Here is a 22,071-nt window from a genome sequence, read left to right on the forward strand (position 1 = left end):
TATGCATTTGGAAATAATGCATCCTGCTGTTGTTGGGTGAGATGTTCTATAAATGTCAATTGAGTCAAGCTGGTTGATAGTGTTTTTCAAAACCTCTATATCCTTACTTTTTTTTTTTCTACTTTTTCCAATTCCTGAAAGAAAAGTGTTGAAATCTCTAACTCTAATTGTGGATTTATCCATTTCTCCTTTCACTTCTGTAAGTTTTTCACTTCATGTATTTTGAAGCTATCTTATTAGGCATATATATATATATATGTATATATATATATATATATATATAAAAGATTATGTTATCTTTATTAGTTAACACCTTTATCATTACGGAATATCCCTCCCTTTTTATCTTTGCTAATCTTTCTTGTTCTAAAATGTGAAATTAATATAGCCACTCTAGCTTTCTTTTGATTAGTATTAGCATGGTTTATTTCTATTCATTTTTTAATGTATATGTATCTTTTTATTTAAAGTGTGTTTCTTGTAGACAGAACATAGTTGAGTATTGGGTTTTTCTTAATTGAATCTTATAATCTATCTTTTAATTGGCTTGTTTAGATCATTTATTTGTGATCTAATTTTTTAAATAAATGTATGGGTTTTTTTAAATTAATTAACTTATTTAGCTGCATCGGGTCTTAGTTGCGGCATGTGGGATCTTTCGTTGCGGCACACGGGCTCTTCGTTGTGGTGCACGGGCTTCTCTCTAGTTGTGGCACACAGGCTCCAGAGTGCATGGGCTCAGTAATTGCAGTACGCGGGCTCTCTAGCTGTGGTACGTGGGCTCTAGAGCTCGCCAGCTTAGATGTCCCGCGGCATGTGGCATCTTAGTTCCCTGCCCAGGGATTGAACCCACATTCCCTGCATTGGAAGGCAGATTTAACCACTGGACCACCAGGGAAGTACCTATTTGTGATCTAATTATCAGTATGATTATATGTAAAAGAAAGAAGAAGTGGGGAGGGAGAGAAAGGGAGAAAAGGGGAAAGGACCTCAGATTGGGAATCAGAAAAGCAGGTTGAAGTCCTGAGTCTGTACTTCCCAGCTCTGTAACTTTAGATAAGTCTCATAACTATGAGCCTCAGCTGGCTCTACATGTTTGTAAGGATAAATAAGTTATTTGTAACCTACAACATGCTCTGAAATCATAAGGGATTAAAGGACCATCCAGTGCCAGATGTATAGATAGACAGGTATCCATAAACCAGGGTGTGACTGCCTCAAAGACAGAACTAGGTCTCACTGTTTTTTGTATTTCTAGCATCTAGCCCCATGCCTGGAACATAGAACGTTACCAATAAGTGTTCGTTGAGTAAGTGAGGCAATGAAAGAATTAACTTTGAATAAGTGAATGAATGATAGTATGTAAAAGACAGGTGGGTGTCAGGTGACAAGTTGTTAAGTGGCCATGGCACTGCTAAGAACTGAAGTTACAATGTTTAATTCCTTATCTGTTAAATGTTTCAGTAACATGGAAGAATAATTTGCACATATATGTATTTTTACTTACAGATTCATTAATTCAACAAATGTTTATTAAGTGCCTACTATATACCAGGCAAAGTTCTAGTCCTGGGCATACAGTGATGTCCATTTTAATCATTTGTTTTAAAAAGGCCTCTGGCACTGATAATTACCTTCAGTGACAGTGTTGGTTAAGCCCTGACCCCTGGTGCAAATTGAAATATATTCCCATTAGTTATTGATGGGCTGTAATTTTTTTTTAATTAAAAGTTCTTTGGGAAAAGAACTTTTTCTAATTGCTGTTTCCTACTTTTAGCCGTTAATATTTAGTTTGGGAGCATGACATTTAATGATTTTTAAAAAGCAACAGGTCAAGTTAATATATATTAGGTGATGGATTAAAAAGCTAGATAATCAAGCAGATAGATGACAGGGAGTCATTCTTCCAATCAACCTGATGATGTCACTGGAGAAAAGAAGGTCAGTTGGAAAGTGATGTCTGGCAGTTACAGGGAGCTGTGGCTAGGAAGAGGGTACTCAGAAGCTGCCCTGGAGTCCTTAACCCCCAAGCAGCCAACATCGTGTGTCCAGGCCCCTGTACCAGAGACACCGGACATCTTTGTGACTGACAGAGTGATCCCAAATGGAGAAAGACGAACCCCCACTGTTGGTGACCCCTGTGTCGGTGAAAGCCATCATCTCAAGAATTGAGGCTGCCCAACTAACTCGGGCTCAGGAGGTAACCCCTTGAGATGAGGGTGTCACCCTTCTGTTGGGGTCTGATGTGGAGGCTAGGGACTGAGCCCAGATTTGGGTAAGATTCCAGCTCTGGGCCCTCAGGGGTCCTGGGATCCTCAGCAAGCTGGGTTTGTGGACAGTTTAGTGGAGGGTGAGCTGGAATCAAACTGTCCCCGAGGCAGGGATGGGCCCAGGAAGCAGACAGCCCACAGGGAAGCCCTAGGTTGGCCCTGAGACACATCGTGGTGGGTCCTACCAGGGCAGGAGGAGGAGCCCAGAGTTCCTGATTGGGGTCTGTTCTTGGCAACCTGTCAGAGTGCCCCAAGCTGAGCCCTAGAAACTCACAGGGAAATGGCCAAAGATTCAAATCACCCTGCACGTGAGCCTCTGGTGCATTTTTTTAACGGGGGCCTCTGATCCTGAGGGTTTCTTGGGGCCTCATTTTTCTAGTTTGTGGCCTCTGGATCCTTGTGAGGGGAGATGTCCAGAAGTCCCCAGCAAATTCTGAAATTCTGAAGAAATGTTTGCTGTGGATTTTTAGTATTCTCTCCCCGAGCTGGTCTTAATAATCAAAATGACAGTAATTAGAGCTAACACTTATTTTATGTGCCAGGTGCTGTCCTAAGTGCTTTACAAATACTGGTTCATTTAATCTTTACAAAACCCCTGTGACACAGGTACTATAATTATCTACACTTTACAAATAAGAAAACTGAGGCCCCAAGAAATTAACTGACTTGTCTAAGATCACACTACTAGGACATGGCATCTGGCACCAGAGTTCACACCCCAAAACACTACAGTCTGCTGCCCCCCATATAGGATATTTCTTCCCAGCTCTCAGACATCTTGGACAATGTCAGCTGTGTCATCAGCCGCTTCCAGGAAGAATTAGGATATGATTTCAAAAAAAAGGCAAAATCTCACCAGACAGAGCAAAAGGGCAAGAACAGATTCATCTTGCTGGAGAAAATTACCTCATTCTCCAATGATGCTAAGACTAAAGAAAAGCACTTGTATGAAATTCTCCACTGGCTAGGCGACTGGGGTGAGTTTGCAGGCTGGGTGCAGTCCTGAGGGCGGGTGCCTTCCCCCCCAAGATGCTGGTCCCAGCTCACTCAGCCTCCTCCTTTCCCCTACCCTAGGTCAGCATTTGCTGGGAGGGGAGTGCAGGGTGGTGGGTGCAGAGGGCGCAAAAGACACATCGCAGCGCCTCTCCAGTGAAACATTGTCCCACTCATGTCGTAGCATATCACCTCTATTCCCTAGAGAGACAAACATGTCATTGTCCAAAACATAATAGATTGTGATATTAGGTGCATATGTGATGAAGCCTAAGTCCTGGGTTCATTATTACATCTCATTTTTTAGTAAGATAGAACCTAAGTGCAAACTCACACTAGCTGTTTCAATTTTTATTTTTCCAGCTTTATTGAGATATAACTGACAAACAACATTGTAAATTTAAAGTGTACATGTGATTATTTTATAAACATATGTATATAGTGAAATGATTATCACAATAACATATCACCTCACATAGTCACCCTTTATTGTGTGTGTGGTGAGAATATTTAATCTACTCTCTTAGCGAATTTCAAATATAGGCATACCTTGGATATCGCAGGTTCAGTTCTAGACCACCACAATAAAGTGGATATCATAATAAAGTGAATCATGTGAATGTTTTGGCTTCCCAGTACCTGTAAAAGTTATGTTTATACTCTACTGTAGTCTATTAAGTGTGCAATAGCATTATGTCTAAGAAAACAATGTACATTAAATATACTTTATCGCTAAAAAGTGCTAACCATCGGGGACTTCCCTGGTGGCGCAGTGGTTAAGAGTCCACCTGCCAACGCAGGGGACACGGGTTCGAGCCCTGGTCTGGGAAGATCCCATCATGCCGCGGAGCAACTAGGCCCGTGAGCCACAATTACTGAGCCTGCGCGTCTGGAGCCTGTGCTCTGCAACAAGAGAGGCCGTGATAGTGAAAGGCCCGCGCACCGCGATGAAGAGTGGCCCCCGCTTGCCGCAACTAAAGAAAGCCCTTGCACAGAAACAAAGACCCAACACAGCCATAAATAAATAAATAAGTAAATAAATTAAAAAATTTTTAAAAAAGTGCTAACCATCATCTGACAATGCAGGGTTTGCACAAACTTTCAATTTTTAAAAAATGCAGTATTTGCAAACAACAGTAAAGCAAAGTGCAATAAAATGCGGTATGCCTGTATACAATACAGTGTTATTAACTGTAGTCACCATGCTGTACATTAGATCTCCAGAACTTATTCATCTTATAATTGAAAGTTTGTACCTTTTTTTTTAAACATTTAAGTCCTTTCTTTTTTTTTTTTTTTTTTTTTTTTTGAAACTTATCTGGTTTTTTTTTTTTTTTTTTTAATTTATTTATTCATTTATTTATTTTTGGCTGTGTTGGGTCTTCGTTTCTGTGCGAGGGCTTTCTCTAGTTGTGGCAAGCGGGGGCCACTCTTCATCGCGGTGCGCGGGCCTCTCACTGTCGCGGCCTCTCTTGCTGCGGAGCACAGGCTCCAGACGCGCAGAGCTCAGTATTTGTAGCTCACGGGCCCAGCTGCTCCGTGGCACGTGGGATCTTCCCAGACCAGGGCTTGAACCCGTGTCCCCTGCATTGGCAGGCAGACTCTCAACCACTGCGCCACCAGGGAAGCCCGAAAGTTTGTACCCTTTGACCAACATCTCCCCATTTCTCTCACCTCCCAGCCTCTGATAACCACCAATTTACTCTCTGTTTCTGTGAGTTCAACTTTTTTTAGATTCCACATATAAGTGAGATCATACGGTATTTGTCTTTCTTTCTCTGTCTGACTTATTTCACTTAGTGTAATACCCTCAGGGTCCATTCATGTTGTTGCAAATGGCAGGATTTCCTTCTGTGTTATGACTTAATAATATAGATCTTCCTTAGCTTATGATGGGGTTATGTCCCAATAACCCTATCATAAGTTGAAAATACCATAAATTGAAAATGCGTTTAATACACCTAACCTACCAAACATCACAGCTTAGTCTAGCCTACCTTAAATGTGTTCGGAACACTTGCATTAGCCTACAGTTGGGCAAGATCATCTAACACAAAGCCTATTTTATAATAAAGTGTTTAATATCTCATGTAATTTATTGAAGACTATACTGAAAGTGAAAAACAGAATGACTGTATGCATACAGATGGTTGTAAGTGTATCCGTTGTTTACCCCTGTGATTTTGTGGCCACTTAGAGCTGTAGCTTGCTGTTACTGCCTAGCATCATGAGAGAGTATTGTACCATATTTCACTAGCGTGGGAAAATATCAAAATTCAAAGCATGACTTCTACTGAATGTGTATCACTTTCGCCTCATTGTAAAGTCAATAAATCATAAGTTGAACCATCATAAGTTGGGGACTATCTGTATTTCATTATATATACTACATTTTCTCTATCCATTCATCCACTGACTGACACTTAGGTTTTTTCCATGTCTTGACTGTTGTAAATTATGCTTCAGTGAACATGGGCATGCAGAAATCTCTTGGAGACAGTGATTTTGTTTCCTATGGATATATACCCAGAAGTGGGCTTGCTGGACTATATGGTAATTCTATTTTTAATTTTTTTAGGAACCTCCATACTGGTTTCCAAAATGGTTATACCAATTTACATTCCCACCAACAGTGCACAAGGGTCCCCTTTTCTTCAGGTCCTCACCATTGCTTGTTATCTCGTCTTTTATACATAATAGCCATCCTAACAGGTCTGAGGTACTATCTCGTTGTGGCTTTGATTTGCATTTCCGTGATAATTAGTGATGTTGAACACCTTTTCATATACCTGTTGGCCATTTGTATATCTTCTTTAGAAAAATGTCTATTCATATCCTTTGCTCATCTTTTAATCAGATTATTTGTTTTTTTGCTATTAAGTTGTGTGAGTTCCTTATAGATTTTGGATATTAACTCCTTATTAAATACATGGTTTGCATGTATTTTCTCCCGTTCTGTAGGTTGAGGCTTTTCACTTTGATAATCATTTCTTTTACTGTGCAGAAACTTTTAAATTTGATGTAGTTCCACTTATTTATTTTTGCTTTTGTTGCCTTTGCTTTTGATGTCATACCCAAAAAAAAATCATTGCCAAGACCAATATCAAGAAGCTTTTCCCCTATGTTTTCTTTTAGGCTTGTATTTAAGTTTTTAATTAATTTAGAGTTAATTTTTGTGAGTGGTATAAGATAGGAGTCCAATTTCGTTTTTTTTTTTTTTTTTTTGCAGTACGCAGGCCTCTCAGTCGTGGCCTCTCCAGTTGCGGAGCACAGGCTCCAGACACGCAGGCTCAGTGGCCATGGCTCATGGGCCTAGCCGCTCTGCAGCATGTGGGATCTTCCCGGACCGGGGCACGAACCCGTGTCCCCTGCATCAGCAGGCGGACTCTCAACCACTGTGCCACCAGGGAAGCCCCAATTTCATTTTTTTGCATGTAAATGTACACGTTTACCAGCACCACTTATTGAAGAGATTATCCTTTCCCCATTGAGTGTTCTTGGCTCCCTTGTCAAATATTAGCTGACCGTATATGCATGGGTTTATTTCTGAGCTCTTGATTCTGGCCCATTTATCTATGTGTCTGTTTATATGCCCATGCCATAGTGTTTTGTTTACTATAGCTTTGTAATATAGCTTAAAATCAGGTAGTGTGATGCCTCCAGCCTTGTTTTTCTTTCTCAAGAATGCTTTGGCTATTTGGGGTCTTTTGTGGTTCCGTATGAATTTCAGGATTGTTCTTCCTAGTTCTGTGGAAAATGCCATTGAGATTTTGATAGGGATTGCAATGAATCTATGGATGACTTTGGGTAGTATAGACATTTTAACAATATTAATTCTTCTGATCCATGAACATGGGTTATCTTTCCATTTACACGTGTCTTCTTTAATTTCTTTCATTCATGTCTTATGGTTTTCACTGTAGAGATCCTTCACCTCCTTTGTTAAATGTATTCCTAAGTATTTTATTGTTTTGATGCTATTGTAAATGGGATTGTTTTCTTTATTTCTTTTTTGGATAGTTAATTGTTAGTGTGTAGAAATGCAACTGACTTTTATATGTTGATTTTGGATCCTGTAAGTTTATTGAATTTGTTTATTAGTTCTAATTGTTTTTTGTGAAGCACACTAGCTATTTTATAGAGGGACTCAAGGGTGATATTCAAAGTACTGAATGGATACTGAGCCAAACAGCACTGATGCCAGCTGTAAGCAACTGGTATAGCCATTTGGGTGTGGACCAGCTGCATGCAGCCCTGGAGCCAGATGCTACCCCTGTTAAGATCAGAGTTATCCGATCAGGAGACCTCAGTCTGGTGTGAGGTATGGTGGATGCTGCAGTGTTGGAGGAAGGTGGTATACGGATATGCCCTACCCCTACTCACATTGTCCTGCCCCTGAGGAGCTCTCGGTTCAGTGGTCCTTCAGCTGCCCCCAAGAACTAAGCAGGGCTGTTGACTGCAGTTAATTCATTTAATTGTCCAGATATTGGACTAGGCAGTGAGGATAGAGCAATAACAAGATAGGCACATTGCTGGCCTTGTAGTACAACAGTGCTGTTTTATGTCTATGCATATTTTCTACATGGCAGGTCTCATGTTAATCATTTCACTAGTATTATCTCATTTAATCCATACCCAACACTTTTTTGGCAAGGATACTAAGGCTAGGGAAATAAGTGACTTGCTCAAGCTAATAAGAGGTTAAACCAATCCAACCTCAAAGCCGGCTGGTGTAACCCCTATCCTATAGGGCTATTTGGGGCTCCCTAGAGGACAGACTATTCTCAGCCTGCATCTCCCACTCTCTCTCCAGGTGACAGTCTGACCTATGAGATCAGGAACAGGAAGAGTGAGGAGGAAGAGGAAGCCCTGGATGAATGGATCGAGGTGATGGAGAAGGGGTTACCTCTCTCCCTCATCGCCACCAAAGGAGGCGTCGAGTCTCTCATTTCCCTCTGCTCCACTCTCATTGAAGGACAAAGGAAAGGGGCACAAAGTAGGTTCCAGGAGCACCTGGCAGGGGAGCTGGGTGGGGCAGATGCCATCTCAAGGAAAGAAGTCACACACCAGGGTCTATGGGAGTCTTTCTAATTCTCCTCCATAACAAAAGCTTTAGCTGAGATGGATGGTCAGTGGTAAGAGTTTGGGGTGGTGGACCCAAGCTGAGAAGTGAGCAGTTCTGGGCTGTCCCTCAGGGCTGAAGGAAGGTGTGATGTGGAGACAGGTCTTCGTTGGTGGTCCCTGGAGCTGCGGCCTCGTGCAGGTTCTGGGGAACAAGGCTGGAAGGTCAGAAAGGGTGGAGTTTATAGCTAGAGCTAGAGGAACGTCCTTTCCTTAAACCAAACCCAGATGCAGAGCCAAGCAGTCTGGTGAGACTCAGCTGGAGGCCCTTCTAGAACCTTCTCGATTGTGGCTACTCCAGAAGTAGCCAGTCAGCAACATGGCTCAACCTTGAAATATCACTGCTCTCAGCACTAGAATGGGCCCGGATTATCTAACTGCCACATTTTGTAGATGAGAACATTGAAGCTCAGAGGAGAGAAGGATCCACAAGGAAAGCCTGTGGCAAACCTAGGCCCCACGCATAGGTTTTCTGGCTTCTTAATCTTACTCGAGAGCATGGGCTTCGGAGTCAGACAAACCTGAGTTTGAATCCCAATTTCTAGCTGTGTGACTTTGGGCAAGTTACTTCCTCTCTCTGAACCTCACTTTCCTCATATGCAAAGTGAGGAGAGCATTGTCTACCTTACAGGGTTGCACGTGGTGTGAGGCATCTGGCACTGTGCTCAGAACACACACTCAGGGCTTAATAAACAAGAGCTGACATTATCATTTTACCATTGATTTTCATGGCCAGGTTCCTTACCAGTTAAGCAAGGTCGATAGCTGGGGGAGGGAGGAAGCAAGGAAAGGTGGAGGAGAAGGAGACAATGTCTCCTACTATCCTTGTCATATTATGTCTTGAAATATAGTTATTTGTTTACTTGATTTATTTCCTTGCTAGGTTATAAATTTCTGGAGGGCAAAGGCTGTGTCTTATTCATTTTTTTAGGGATTAGTTATTGAGCACTTTCTAGGTACCTGGTACAGTGCTTGGTACTAAACATGCATAATCTACTTACGTCCCATGAAGTAAATGCTATGATTATCCCCATTTTTCAGAAATAGAGGTGCTGAGAAGTTAGGAAACTTGCCTAAGGCAAGTGGTAGGGATGGGATTCAAGTCCGAGTTATCTGACTCTAGAATCCATGCTCTGAACCGTTAGAGCATATGGCCTCTCTGACAGTATTAGCTAAATGCTGGCTTGATTTCAGTGTCATTTAATTTCCATATTTCCTTTGGCCCCTCATCCAAAGTTAGCCAGTGTTTTGTCTGCCAGTGATGTTCACTGAATGAGAAATGAATTGATGCTCCAAGATAATCACTCCAGCAGCTCTATACATAGTAGATCCAAGGGGATACAACTATGACCGTGGACCATCCCTGAGGAGCTGAAGTCTGCATATGAATGGGTTTGAACACAAAGTGCACAATCGGTGTTTATGTACATTTTCCTGCTTTCATCAAAGTATCAAAGGAATTCATGACCCCCAAAATGGAGAAAGACATTAGTCATTATAAAAGAATGTAAACCATTGGAGGACCACATGATAAATTCTCTACAAACACAGTCCAGTGGTAACAGGAAAGGGAAATACAACTTCCCAGGTGATCTAGAGTCTAAGTCCAGGTGGGCTTCCAGAATTTAGATAGTTGGCAATAGGTAGCCAAACAGAGGTATTGAGACTGGGAAGTAGCATGATTAGAAAAATCACTCTACTCCAGGGAAATATGGAGGATCAGGGGTGTGTTGAATTGGGTTGAACTGGATCGAATAGGTCCAGACCCCTCTGGGTCCTGCAGGTGCTGTGGAGCTGACAGACCCTGACAGGTAAGCTCTGAGCAAGCTCTGAGCCCAGCAGAGATCTCTCCTGACAATATCTCCCCTGGCCTCATATAATGCCCCAACTCCTTATTGCCAAAGCCCTAAGAAGGTTGGATGGGAATTTGGCCAAGCAGGGTGTGGAGAATCAGTATAATCCTTGGATCCATGGGAGTTTATTGCCTTTGTCCTCTCCACCTCTCCTAGTATCCAAACACACCTTCTGGCAGGGCTGGCGGGAACAAAGCCCACAAAAAGTGATATCCTGCCCTCAGCCACTGAGCCCAGAGCAGATGCTCCAGGACAAGCACACTACCTGCATAAGGGTCTCCGAGGTGAAGTCCATGCTGCAGGAACTCCTGGACTCCACGATGTTCAACCAGGGGGAGGTTCGGGCCATCAGGTACATGTCTGCTGTGGTTGAGAACCTCAACAAGGCCTTGATGCTCCAGCACAAGAACAGAAGTCTGGAGGCCAAATACAGGCAGCTGAAAATAGAGATGACCAAAGAACTCAGCAGCCAGAGGCTGTACTTCCAGAAGTCCCTCCAAGTCCTCAAGAGTAAGAGAGATGCCCTACTAAAGCAGGTAGAAATTCTAGGGGGAAAGTACCATGACCTTCTCCTGAGGAAGCATGCCTTAGAGTTCCAGCTGAACAAGGCTCAGTCTGCTAGAGGTCAAGCAGAATACTCAGTCAAGATCTTGGTTGACTCCCCAGCCCCTGCCAAGAAAGAGGCCCTCCGAAAGAAAGAAGCAGTCATAGAGGAAACCCAACAGGAACCCAAGAAGGAGGAGCAGTTTTCACCACTCTCCCCAAGTCGCCTGGCCATGACCTGGGATAGTAGTGCTAGGCCTTCCACATGTCAACCACTTTCCACCATGACTGTGCATTCAAGGATTGCAGATGTGTACAGCAGCAAGGACACTGAAAATCTTCAGCCTGTGTTGCCATCCTCCATGGATCACAAGTTTCCTAAGAAATGGGAAAGACCATCAGCAGAAAGCCCAGGCCACAAAGTCAAAGACCAGAAGGACTTCTTCCAGGAAGTGACCCAGGAGAAGGAAGGACTCCAGATGAAGTCCCATTTTCAGAAGCAGCTGTCCCCAGAGAGCTCTAGGAAGGTGGCCTTGGAGAGCAAGGCAGAGCACTGGGAAGAGGAACTCAGCTGGGAGAGGCGAAGGCAGCAGTGGCTGGAGGAGGAGATGTGGCTGCAGTGGCAAGAGAAGTGGGCCCTGCTGGAGTGGGACACCGGGAGAAGCAGCGGCAGTGGGAGCAGGGGGAAGCAGCAAGGGGGTGGCAGTGGAGATTGGCCCAGGAGCAAGGGGGCCCATGGAGGGGGCCGGAGCGGACAGGAGGGGACGTGGAGAGAATGGGCTTCGTGCCCACCAGTCGATGGAGGGACTTGGAGGAGGCATCACTGGCACCTCCCCCAAGCCAAGCCCAATCTGCTCACCAACGCAGGAGGCCACACTTGCCCAGGTCCCCTAAGACCCAGCAGCCTGCCCCCGGAAACCAGAGGACCATGAGTTCAGCCGAGTTTACTCAGAAACCACGGGCCCGCTGTGTTCCCACGAAGCCCAAGAAGACGGCCTCCCTTCCTGTCACAGGGACATCCCTCCGAAAAGTGGCCCTGCACACATCCCCAGTAACTCTGAAGGGGAAGGTATACCACGTGGACGTGGAGGCCCAGAGGAAGAACCTGCAGCTCCTGACTGAGGAGGATCAGCTGGGGCTGCCCCACTACCTGCGCAACAAGGTGCGGGAACTCACCACCACAGCCGTGGAGCTGAACGCGCTCAAGCTGTGGTGCCTGTGCCAAAAGTACATCCTCTACAGACATTTCCAGAGCCTCCGGTAGGTCCTCCCTGGCACCCACCGGCACCCACCCACACCGCTGCAGTATATGGGCAGAGCCAGAACCCAGTGAGAAAGGAGGAGCATGGGCAAGTGGGATGGGGAGAATCACCCCATGCCTGGACAAGGTCCCCCTGAGGAAGGGCAGCTGTGAAGGACACCTGACCTCGGAGCCTTGGGCAGCCCTGAAGGTGTGGGAGGTCAAGCACTTACACACTGCTGTCCCTCTAGTGAGCTTTCCTGCAAGCCTTTCTTCCTGTCTTCCTACTGCCCTGTCCGTAACCCGCCTAACACACTCCCCCATTTGCCTTACTTTTATTCCTGTTTCCAGCCCAGCCCGAGCCTCCTCACCTGACACCACCTCCTGTTCTCTGTTCCCTGTTTTCCCCAGCTCTCACAGACACACAGTCATCTCTGGTTAACAGAGAGCTGGGGGCAGGAGGAGTCTCCTTCACCCACTAAATCACTTCCCTCTCTTCCCAGACAAGAAGTGATCAACCACGTACAAGTTGTGCGAGAAGCTGGGGCTGCCTACAAGGCCCAGAACCTCTACCTCTTCCTGGAAGACGTCGGCCTGCAGAACCTCCAGCTGCAGGCCTGGACAGACAAGCAGAGGGACCTGGAGGAGAAGCGCCGAGAGTGCCTGAGCAGCGTGGTGACCATGTTCCCCACGGTGGGCCTCCCACCTGGCGACCTTCTCAGGGGTCAGCACAGCCAGCAGGGATGGGGCCAGGGTGGAGCCATGGGGCTGTGGGGTGTACCTGGGCGTGGGGGAGCAGTTGGGAAGTAAGAGAGCAGATTAAAGCCTCTGAACCAGGAAGAGGGGAAGGCAGGAGACAGCCTGAGTGTAAGGAAGGCCAGTTTTCCAATCTCCATATATGGGGAGAGCAAGAGAGGGAGGGACCCTCAAAAGGAGCTAGACAAGAAAGCTTCTTCTGGAGGGGAGGTAGTTGGAGCCTGCAGTCCCGACTCTGTGCTCAGATTCTCCCTCCCCTGTGGGTCTCCCTGTCCTGCTCTTGTCTGATCTGCTTGCTCTTCAGGCTTGGTCACAGCTGTCTTCTTCACCCTCGTGCTGGCGACTCCCTTTGCTTCTCTCTGGGGACAGCTCCCCTGCTTTCTCTCTTTTTTTTTTTTTTTTTTTTTTGTGGTACGCAGGCCTCTCACTGTTGTGGCCTCTCCCACTGCGGAGCACAGGCTCCGGACGCACAGGCTCAGCGGCCATGGCTCACGGGCCCAGCCGCTCCGCGGCATGTGGGATCTTCCCGGACTGGGGCACGAACCTGTGTCCCCTGCATCGGCAGGCGGACTCCCAACCACTGCGCCACCAGGGAAGCCCTTTTTTTTTTTAATGTGCTTTGTTTTTGTTGTTACGAGGTAGAACTTTTTTTTTTTTTTGGCTGCATTGGGTCTTCGTTACTGTGCACTCAGGCTTTCTCTAGTTGCAGCGAGCGGGAGCTGCTCTTCGTTGCAGTGCACGAGCTTCTCATTGCGGTGGCTTCTCGTTGTGGAGCATGGGCTCTAGGTGCGTGGGCTTCAGTAGTTGTAGCTCGTGGGCTCTAGAGTGCAGGCTCAGTAGTTGTGCACGGGCTTAGCTGCTCTGCGGCATGTGGGATCTTCTGGGACCAGGGCTCAAACCTGTGTCCCCTGCATTGGCAGGCAGATTCTTAACCACTGCGCCACCAGGGAAGCCCCTCCCCTGCTTTCTAGATGCCAGGTCTCCCTCGTTTTAGTGGAGTACCTCCTCTGGTCACTTCCTGACAAAGGGTTCCTGGCATGTAAAATCATTGAGACCCTGGTTGTCTGAAAATGTCTTTACTTAATATCTACCCTTAACTCTTTTCTTTTAAATTTTTTTAAATTTTTGGCTGTGTTGGGTCTTCTTTGCTGCATGCGGGCTTTCTCTAGTCACGGTGAGCAGGGGCTACTTTTCGTTGTGGTGTGCAGGCTTCTCATTGCGGTGGCTTCTCTTGTTGCCGAGCATGGGCTCTAGGTGCGTGGTCTTCGGTAGTTGCAGCACACGAGCTAAGTAGTTGCGGTGCATGGGCTGTAGGGTGCACAGGCTTCAGTAGTTGTGGCTCGTGGGTTCCAGAGTGCAGGCTCAGCAGTTGTGGTACATGGGCTTAGTTGCTCTGTGGCATGTGGGATCTCAGTAATTGTGGCATTCAGTTCCTAGAGCATGCGGGCTTCAGTAGTTACGACACATGAGCTCAGTAGTTGCAGTGCTTAGGCTGTAGGGCGCACAGGCTTCAGTAGTTGTGGCACGGGCCCAGTAGTTGTGGCTCGTGGGCTCCAGAGCACAGGCTCAGTAGTTGTGGCGCACAGGCTTAGTTGCTCCGCAGCATGTGGGATCTTCCTGGACCAGGGATTGAACCCATGTCCCCTGCATTGGCAGGCAGATTCTTTGATGTGGACCATTTTTAAAGTCTTTATTAAATTTGTTAAAATATTGCTTCTGTTCTGTGTTTTGGTTTTTTTGGCCGCAAGGCATGTGGGATCTTAGCTCCCCGACCAGGGATCAAACATGCATCCCCTGCATTAGAAGGTGAAGTCTTAACCACTGGGTCACCAGGGAAGTCCCCAGCAGCCAGATTCTTAACCATTGCACCACCAGGGAAGTCCCTACCCTTAGATCCTTTTATTTTTATTTTATTTTTTTCTTTTTGGCTGCATTGGGTCTTCGTTGCTGCATGCGGTCTTTCTCTAGTTGTGGCGAGCGGGGTCTACTTTTCATTGCAGTGGCTTCTCTTGTTATGGAGCATGGGCTCTAGGCATGTGGACTTCAGTAGTTGTGGTGCATTGGCTTAGTTGCTCCACGGCATGTGGGATCTTCCCAGACCAGGGCTTGAACCTGTGTCTCCTGCATTGGCAGGCGGATTCTTAACCACTGCACTACCAGGGAAGCCCCCCTACCCTTGACTCTTAGTTGACAGTTTGCCTGGATACAGAAGTCTAGGTTAGAATTCATTTTCCCTCACAATTTTGAAGGCACTGCTCATTCATTGCCTTCTAGGTTTTGGTGTTGCTGTTGAGAGTCCAAAGTCATTCGGAGTCTTAATCCATTGGGTTTGACCTATTTTTATTCTCTAAGGTCTGCCTTCAGTTTCCTCTACTCTTTCCCCTGCTACCAGGGTCAGAAAAGCAGCGAGTGCTGACATGGTCCACAGGAGGCTAGCTGATGGCTTGGAGGGATTGCAGAATCCCGCAGCAGTGACTCAGAATCTGCTGAGATCTCCTCTAGGGCTGGGCCAGGAGGTTACCCCACTGAGTCCTGAGCAGCCACGGCCAGAGTCTGGGGGAAGCAGTGTCCTGAGGGATTCAGTGTAAGTGCCGGCATAAGGCAGTTGGAAGAGCCTTGGCCATGGGGATATCTCCCAATTCAGTTTCCTGTCACCTTATATTAGTCCTGATCACCTCCTGTAGGTGTCTTGACTTGCTAAATTGGTTTTGAGGTTGAGAAGGAAAGGGACCATATATATATTAATTCTTTAGATGGCTGTGAGGGTTCCTCCAGCTCCTTCCCCAGGGCCAGGGCAGAGGCTGAATGACAAGACATGGAGAGCATTCCTGACACAACCTGGCCTGGTAACATGACTCTCTCACAGTTCCAGCTGCTCTGGCTTCCTTTAGTTTTTTCCTTGCTGTTTTGCCCATTGTCCAGATTCTCCACAACAAAGGAGAAAACAGGAACTAAACCAGCAAAGAACAATTCAAGGAATTTCTGGGAAATGCAATACCCTGAGGTCCCAGGCATATCTAATTGGAGGCATTCCCTGGGCCTCACCCTTTCTGCTCTGCCCCAAGTCAGGCAATGCCTCCTCTGGCACTAGAGAGAGGATGAATTCCTTTCTCCCTGATGCCTCTCTGCTGGTTCCTCTTAGCTCCAGCAGGAGTGGAACATTAACCTGAACACCCCTGTGGTCACCTCCCCAAAGTCAAGGAAAAGCAAACCTCCCCCATCCTTACTGCGGAACATCCATTCCAGCAGCCCCTCCTGCAAGCGACACCTGGAGCTCTTTATGACCAAGCACCAGCAATGTGTGCCCCTGTGGATGGCCCAGTAGATGCACGGAAGCCAGGGGCAGCTGGCTAGGTGGGTGAGGGAGGCAGGGAGCAGGGGTGACCAGACTCGGGGTGGGGGGGCGGGCTGGCAGCTCAGTGAAGGCACAGACAGGCAAAGCTCACCCCATGAGTTGCAAGGAACCTAGCTTCTCAGCTGCCTGCCCAGCTCTGGCCATTGGCCCAGATGGGGGTATGTGTGTATGTGGTGTGTGGGCTTCACGGCACAGCCTGACCAAGTATGTTTCAAACTATGCAACTGAAAGACTCCTGGGACCCACAGCTGAGAACTTACAACCATTTCCACCCTGAGCATTGGTCTGGCACCTGCCACTGGTCCATCCATATAAATCAACCTGATCCTTCCCACCACGTGACCCCTGGGCTCAAAGAGAGACACCACAAGTCTCTGGGCAGCCAAGAAGAGACACATCCACACCCCCCTAGTGTGGCCAGTTCGGGGCTTCAGGCCCAGAGCATGTGCCTGGAGGAACAGGGGCTGTCTCGGCAGCCTCTTCCAGTAGCTCCTCAGCTAGAGGAGACCCAAAGAGGTGAGATTTAGAGTTGGGAAGGGAAGAGATGCGGCAAGGAAGGCAGTGACAACTATTTGAGAAGGGAAGAAAACCCTGCAGAGCTTGTTGCTTCCCAGTCTCTCCCTTTCTGTAAAGACCTCCTCATCTCTTCTTACACTTTCAACCTTCACACCCCAGCCAACAGGGGAACCAGCTGGAGGCCATCTGGAAGACTGATGTGGCCTCCTCCAGTCACCCAGTAGAAAAGAAGACCCCCACCAGCCTGTCCTGGGACCAGCTAGGGGGGTACCCAGATATTCCCCGGCTGTCGGCATTGGATGTGCATTCCTCCTACCACAAAAGCTTGATGTCCCTCAAGGCCTGGTAAGATGCAAGCCTGGACGGTGAATCTGGATTCAGGGAGATCTGCCCACCAAGGGTACACACTTCTGTGTCCAACCGCCCAACAGCTATCTTTCCAAACATTAATAATGACCTCATTTACTGTACCACATCAGACAGAGAGATGCTTACCTGCCTCATTGGCCATGAGCTTGGGTCCCCACGCCAGCACCATTCTAGTTCTCTCAAAGGACTCCACACGGCATCTCAGAAGATCACGACAGAAGTCATTCCTTCCCACTTGCTTCCTGGGCTGCATGTGAATTGCTCAAGAGGTGTTTCTTGCCCTAGGCCTGGGGGTTATTCTCAAGGAGAGCCAGGTGCAGGTATGGAGAGATGAGAGAGACCAAAAATCTCAGGATAAACTGGGCCCGTCTTTGGCATTGTCATTTCCTTATTGCCTTCAAGAACTGCCCCTGGGCAGAGCAGCTGAGGGGAGGCGGGCAGGACTCAGTGGGCCAACAAGGGACTTTTCTGGTTAGGAAGGTTCAACTCTGCCTCTCTTGGCTTGAAGATGTCAATATTGAAGACTCAAGGCTCTTTCGAGGAGCCTTTCTAGATTACTAACCCCAGCTGCCTCTTGTGGCCCTGGCCCTGCCCCAGTTAAAGATCTTTGACAGGGATGGGAATTTCCTGGCAGTCTAGTGGTTAGGACTCGGCGCTTTCACTGCCAGGGCCCAGGTTGGATCCCTGGTTGGGGAACTAAGATCCAGCAAGCAATCAATAATATCTTTGACAGGGAGAGGGCACTGATGCCTGCCAGTGTAGACCTAACCAGAACCAAGGCTGCAAGATGCTGGTGCCACCCTCATCCTCTCGACAGGAACTTAGGGAAGACGGGGTGGCATGGCAACATCAAAGGAGGCTGGTCCGGGCTTCCCTGGTGGCGCAGTGGTTGAGAGTCCGCCTGCCGATGCAGGGGACACGGGTTCGTGCCCCGGTCCGGGAAGATCCCACATGCCGCGGAGCAGCTGGGCCCGTGAGCCATGGCCGCTGAGCCTGCGCATCCAGAGCCTGTGCTCCGCGGTGGGAGAGGCCACAACAGTGAGAGGCCCGCGTACCGCAAAAAAAAAAAAAAAAAAAGGAGGCTGGTCCTTGGCTGTGATTCCGCTCTGAAGTGGGCCTGAGAGTCCCAGCTGGACATCAACATTATAGCCCACCTAGTACATAGATACCTGGTTTTCAGTTCCTGAAGGGTTTCCGTGTGTGTGTGTGTGTGTGTGTGTGTGTGGTGGTGTTGTTGTTGTTGTTGTTGTTAGTTGATTTGGATACAGCATACAGAACTGAGAATAACCAAAACGACACTGGCAGAATTTAGTCACCCAGAAATCAACTGGGGCCGCACCCTGCTGAGATTTGGCTAAACTTGCCCCTGCCTCTAGCACCCCTATAGTGGTATCTCTCCTCTCTGAGCGCCTTCTCTCCCTCTGCATCCCTGCCAGTGCCTGGGCTCTGCTCGTCATCTGCTTCAACCTGAGGCACCAACCCCGCACACGTGAATATGTGCACATAAATATCAAGTATACACACTCCACTTGACCCCAAGCATTTCACGATCTTCATAACTTTCTGAAAATTTAGCGGGGCGATAGGGAAAGGGCCTCACAGTGAACAGTACCGAAGAGCAGCCTCCTTTCTTCCCCTCTCTCTTTGGTTTAACATGCAAAATTCAAAAACTCTTTCCCGTCTCTCATGCAGAGCTGTTCCACCTACACCCATGCCGCCACTGGGATCTCAGCTTCAGACTTAAGCACTAATCAAAATATTGTTCCCAGCAAAGACAGTTTCTCCTTTCCAGGGGAATTTAGGTGAATACAATTTTCTTCCCCTTTTTCAAACTCTACAGCAGTTTTTTCAGTTTATCACACTACCAGGTATAGAGACCAAGCCCTGATGCTTCTGTCTTCTTTATCCACATGCCAGGTTGGCACCACCTACCTGTGTGTCAAGCTGGTCCTTGAGATTTTAGTGTGGGTGCTGCCTACATTGTCTTGGGATCTTGCTGCTGTGGCATGAGAATCTGCCGCTGCCCAGCCTACTGCTGCCCTAGGGTGGTGGTCGTGCTGCTTTCTTTGTGCATTCTCTGTGCGTGTGCACCTCTGGAGACACACTGCTTCCACTCCCAAAAGTGCACCCTCTCTTTGGCCGCCTGCCCCTGGCCCACCTCAAATCTGCAGGCCCACCTGTTGTGTGGGTCCAGGTCACTCACCTCTTCACGATCCTGCTGACCTCACCAGCTCCCCTGGCCAAGTTGTCCAGTTCACAGCACCAGCTAGTTTCATAACTAGGGCCAGCCTCGCACCGACTGTCCCATTCTCCTGGTCTGCCTGGCATTGGCAACCTGTCTCATCAAACGCCTGCCGGGGTGTCCTCTCAGCATGTGGGGAAGGGCTATTAATCTTTCCTCTGTGATTTGGGACCGTGTCCTTCAAAAACCAGCAGACGCCCTTCTCCAAGATCTTTTTTTCTGCTTTGTCTTACAGGTGTCTCCCCTGGACTGTCTGTCTGACAGGTAAGATAGCTATGTACACACCGAGCGCTGTCTGCAGTTGGAGAAGTATCTTAACCTCGACTCTAACTGCCCTGCCCTCCCTTGCTCAGAGCCTGTTTCTGCACAAAGTACACGATGGTTCACACGTGTGTGCTGAGATGCAGTGATTATGGATTCACAGACTTCCAACGTGGTGCCGACAGAAGAGAGAGCTTATAACTTGGTTTCTGGGAAGGAACCAAGATGGGGGTGGAGAGGAAGAAACGTGGATGGGTAGGAAGGAGCAGGAAAGAGTGAGGGGAGGGAAGAGGGAGTATTCTGTAACGTGAAACGGGAGGAAGATTCACAAGAAAAGAAGCAGAGCCCCTGGGATGTGGCAGAAATGTTGTGTTAAGCAGTTCCACATCTGGGTCAGTCTGGGCCCAGCCCTGGACTGGTCTCCCAGAGACGACCAGGGAAGCTCTCGGGTGGGCTGGGTGGGTACTCACATCTCAGGGCCTTGTTTCATCTGCTTCCCAACCGGTAACTGTATTAACTGTTTCAGTGCCTCAGTGACCCAAAGAAAGGAAGGCCAGGAACACCCAGAGGATCCAGCTGAGCTTGTTTGTAAAAAGTCAAACGAGTCCTTCCCCGGAACCCTAAAAAGCCAGAAGGATCGAGACAATTGCAGTCCTTGCTCCATGCCTTAACCAGTGATTCTCAAAGTTGTTCCAAATGCAGATTCCCAGCTGGTGTTTTTAAACAAACACTCTGGGTACTGCTAAGTAATCCTAGAACTTTGAGAAACACTACTTTTCTCCTTCAGTCCCCAAACTGTACATTTTTAATAAAATAGAGATGTGTTTATTTTTAAAATTTTCTGCCTCATTGCTAAAACCCACACCTCCTCAACTCACTCATTTTTGAAACCAGATGCATGACCACCTGGCCACTGACTTAGACACCAGTCACAGAGGATCCCCCCAGTGTTGTGTCTGCCCTCTGGGAGCCGACCAGCCAAGACGGCCATAATTAGTGCCTGGCACACAGCAGGGCTCAGTAACTCTAAAATCAATCAGAGACACAGAAAAATACGTAACAGATATACTGATGATGAGCGTGAAACTCAGAAGGTAAGAACAGAAGAAGGTACTGAGTACAAGTCAGAGCCAGGTGTGACTGGGTGTGGGAGCAAAGGTGAGTGCATCTCTAAGAAGTGAGGACAAAGATGGAAGAAATAGAGACACGGAGGTTCCAAATCTAGACGGTGTGGGCTTAGGAGGCCATCCCTGTCCGTTAATTAATTGTCTTAATTCAGGGAAGACACTACTTTGGTTGGTTCATACAGCTTACGAGCACCGCCCCATCCTCACTCTCGCTTGCACTCCCCTCCCCCTCCTCCCGCCTAGCCAGACCAGACCTAGGGACCAGGCATGATAAAACGTTAGCTAGGAAATTACCCTGTTCTCAGAGGCCCCACAATCCAGTGATTCTGTTTCTTAGGAATGGAACACCCATCCTTGCTTAAGGTTGAAATTCTGGAAGGAAGAGGAGGATGTTGGATGCAAACTGATGGACCGTGGATGATGCCAGAGTAGGATTTAATTTCTGAGCCACAGCTCAACGTATCACAAGGAAGCCTGGCGGAGGGAGGAAGGTGAGAGGCGTTTCTGATGCAGGTCACACACATGGGACAGCTGTGGCAGGGAAGGGCCATGTCTAGCCTTTCAGGCTTATTTTCTGGAGGCCTCACCCCACTGTAGCCAACATATTAAAATGCCCTCGTACTAAATTTATTGCTTTATAAATAATTTGAAGGGAATTTTATAACTTTGCTTTGGAAATTAAACGACTATGAGTAAGTTTTTTTAATGTATAGTTTGCTGTGACTTCTCAGCAATCATCATGCATAGAGATGAAATCTAACAAGTTTTGTAAATAAGATGAGAATATTCTGAATATTAAATTTGACAGAATAATGAAACTGACGGTATTACATTTTATAAACATTTAATTACATATATTTTTGTATTTTGGTGCCAATGACATTATTTATTTATTTATTTTTACTATCTGTTCTTTAAGCCTCGGCATGTGGGATCTTAGTTCCTTGACCAGGGATCAAACCCGGGCCCCCCATAGTGGAAGCGTGCAGTCCTAACCACTGGACCGCCAGGGAAGTCCCACCAATGACATTTTTAAAGGTTTCAGTTGTTTCCATACGCTTTCGGCACTGTGCTTAAATTAAGGTGCCCAGCAGCTAAACCTGCCCTGGTGATGGAGGACTTTGACTTTTTGGTTGTCCTCTAGCAAGCTCTCTGGCAAACAAGCAGAGTGTCTGATAGATGGCCAAGCTGGGTTGAAACCCAAGGAGATATATAGATATAGTATATGGTGTTTTTCTGGTAATGAGGTTATTTAATACTATCCAAGAACCTCATTTTTTTTTTCAGAGCAAAGTTGATGTATTTGGTCAAACAAGATATTGCCTCAAAAAAACTTGGGGAAGCCAGGGCATGAGAAGGAGTACTTCTTGGCGTATTTCTTCAAGCCAGATTGGGGAGTTGGCCATATCTCTGCTTACATGGCTC

The 22,071-nt window shown here is 47.2% G+C and overlaps 1 protein-coding gene and 1 long non-coding RNA gene across 2 annotated transcripts; one reads left to right on the forward strand and one right to left on the reverse strand.

Annotated features, from left to right (window-relative positions):
* Nucleotides 1–1,897: 1,897 nt before the first annotated feature.
* FAM186B (family with sequence similarity 186 member B) lies at nt 1,898–20,487 on the forward strand. Its single transcript, XM_032645903.1, is given in 10 exon segments — nt 1,898–2,200; nt 3,022–3,247; nt 8,077–8,259; nt 10,394–11,425; nt 11,428–12,040; nt 12,524–12,713; nt 15,919–16,097; nt 16,807–16,992; nt 19,494–19,522; nt 20,046–20,487. Coding segments are annotated over 10 exon segments (2,745 nt in total). The 5' UTR covers nt 1,898–2,104; the 3' UTR covers nt 20,057–20,487.
* On the reverse strand, nt 8,253–17,976 carry LOC116760675. The gene is made up of 4 exons (XR_004351794.1): nt 17,143–17,976; nt 11,019–11,158; nt 10,503–10,674; nt 8,253–8,542 (listed from the first exon to the last, which is right to left on the reverse strand). It is a non-coding gene; the product is annotated as an uncharacterized LOC116760675 (long non-coding RNA).
* Nucleotides 20,488–22,071: the final 1,584 nt, after the last annotated feature.

Source organism: Phocoena sinus, chromosome 10 (genome assembly GCF_008692025.1).
Source record: "Phocoena sinus isolate mPhoSin1 chromosome 10, mPhoSin1.pri, whole genome shotgun sequence".
Lineage (NCBI taxonomy): Eukaryota > Metazoa > Chordata > Mammalia > Artiodactyla > Phocoenidae > Phocoena > Phocoena sinus.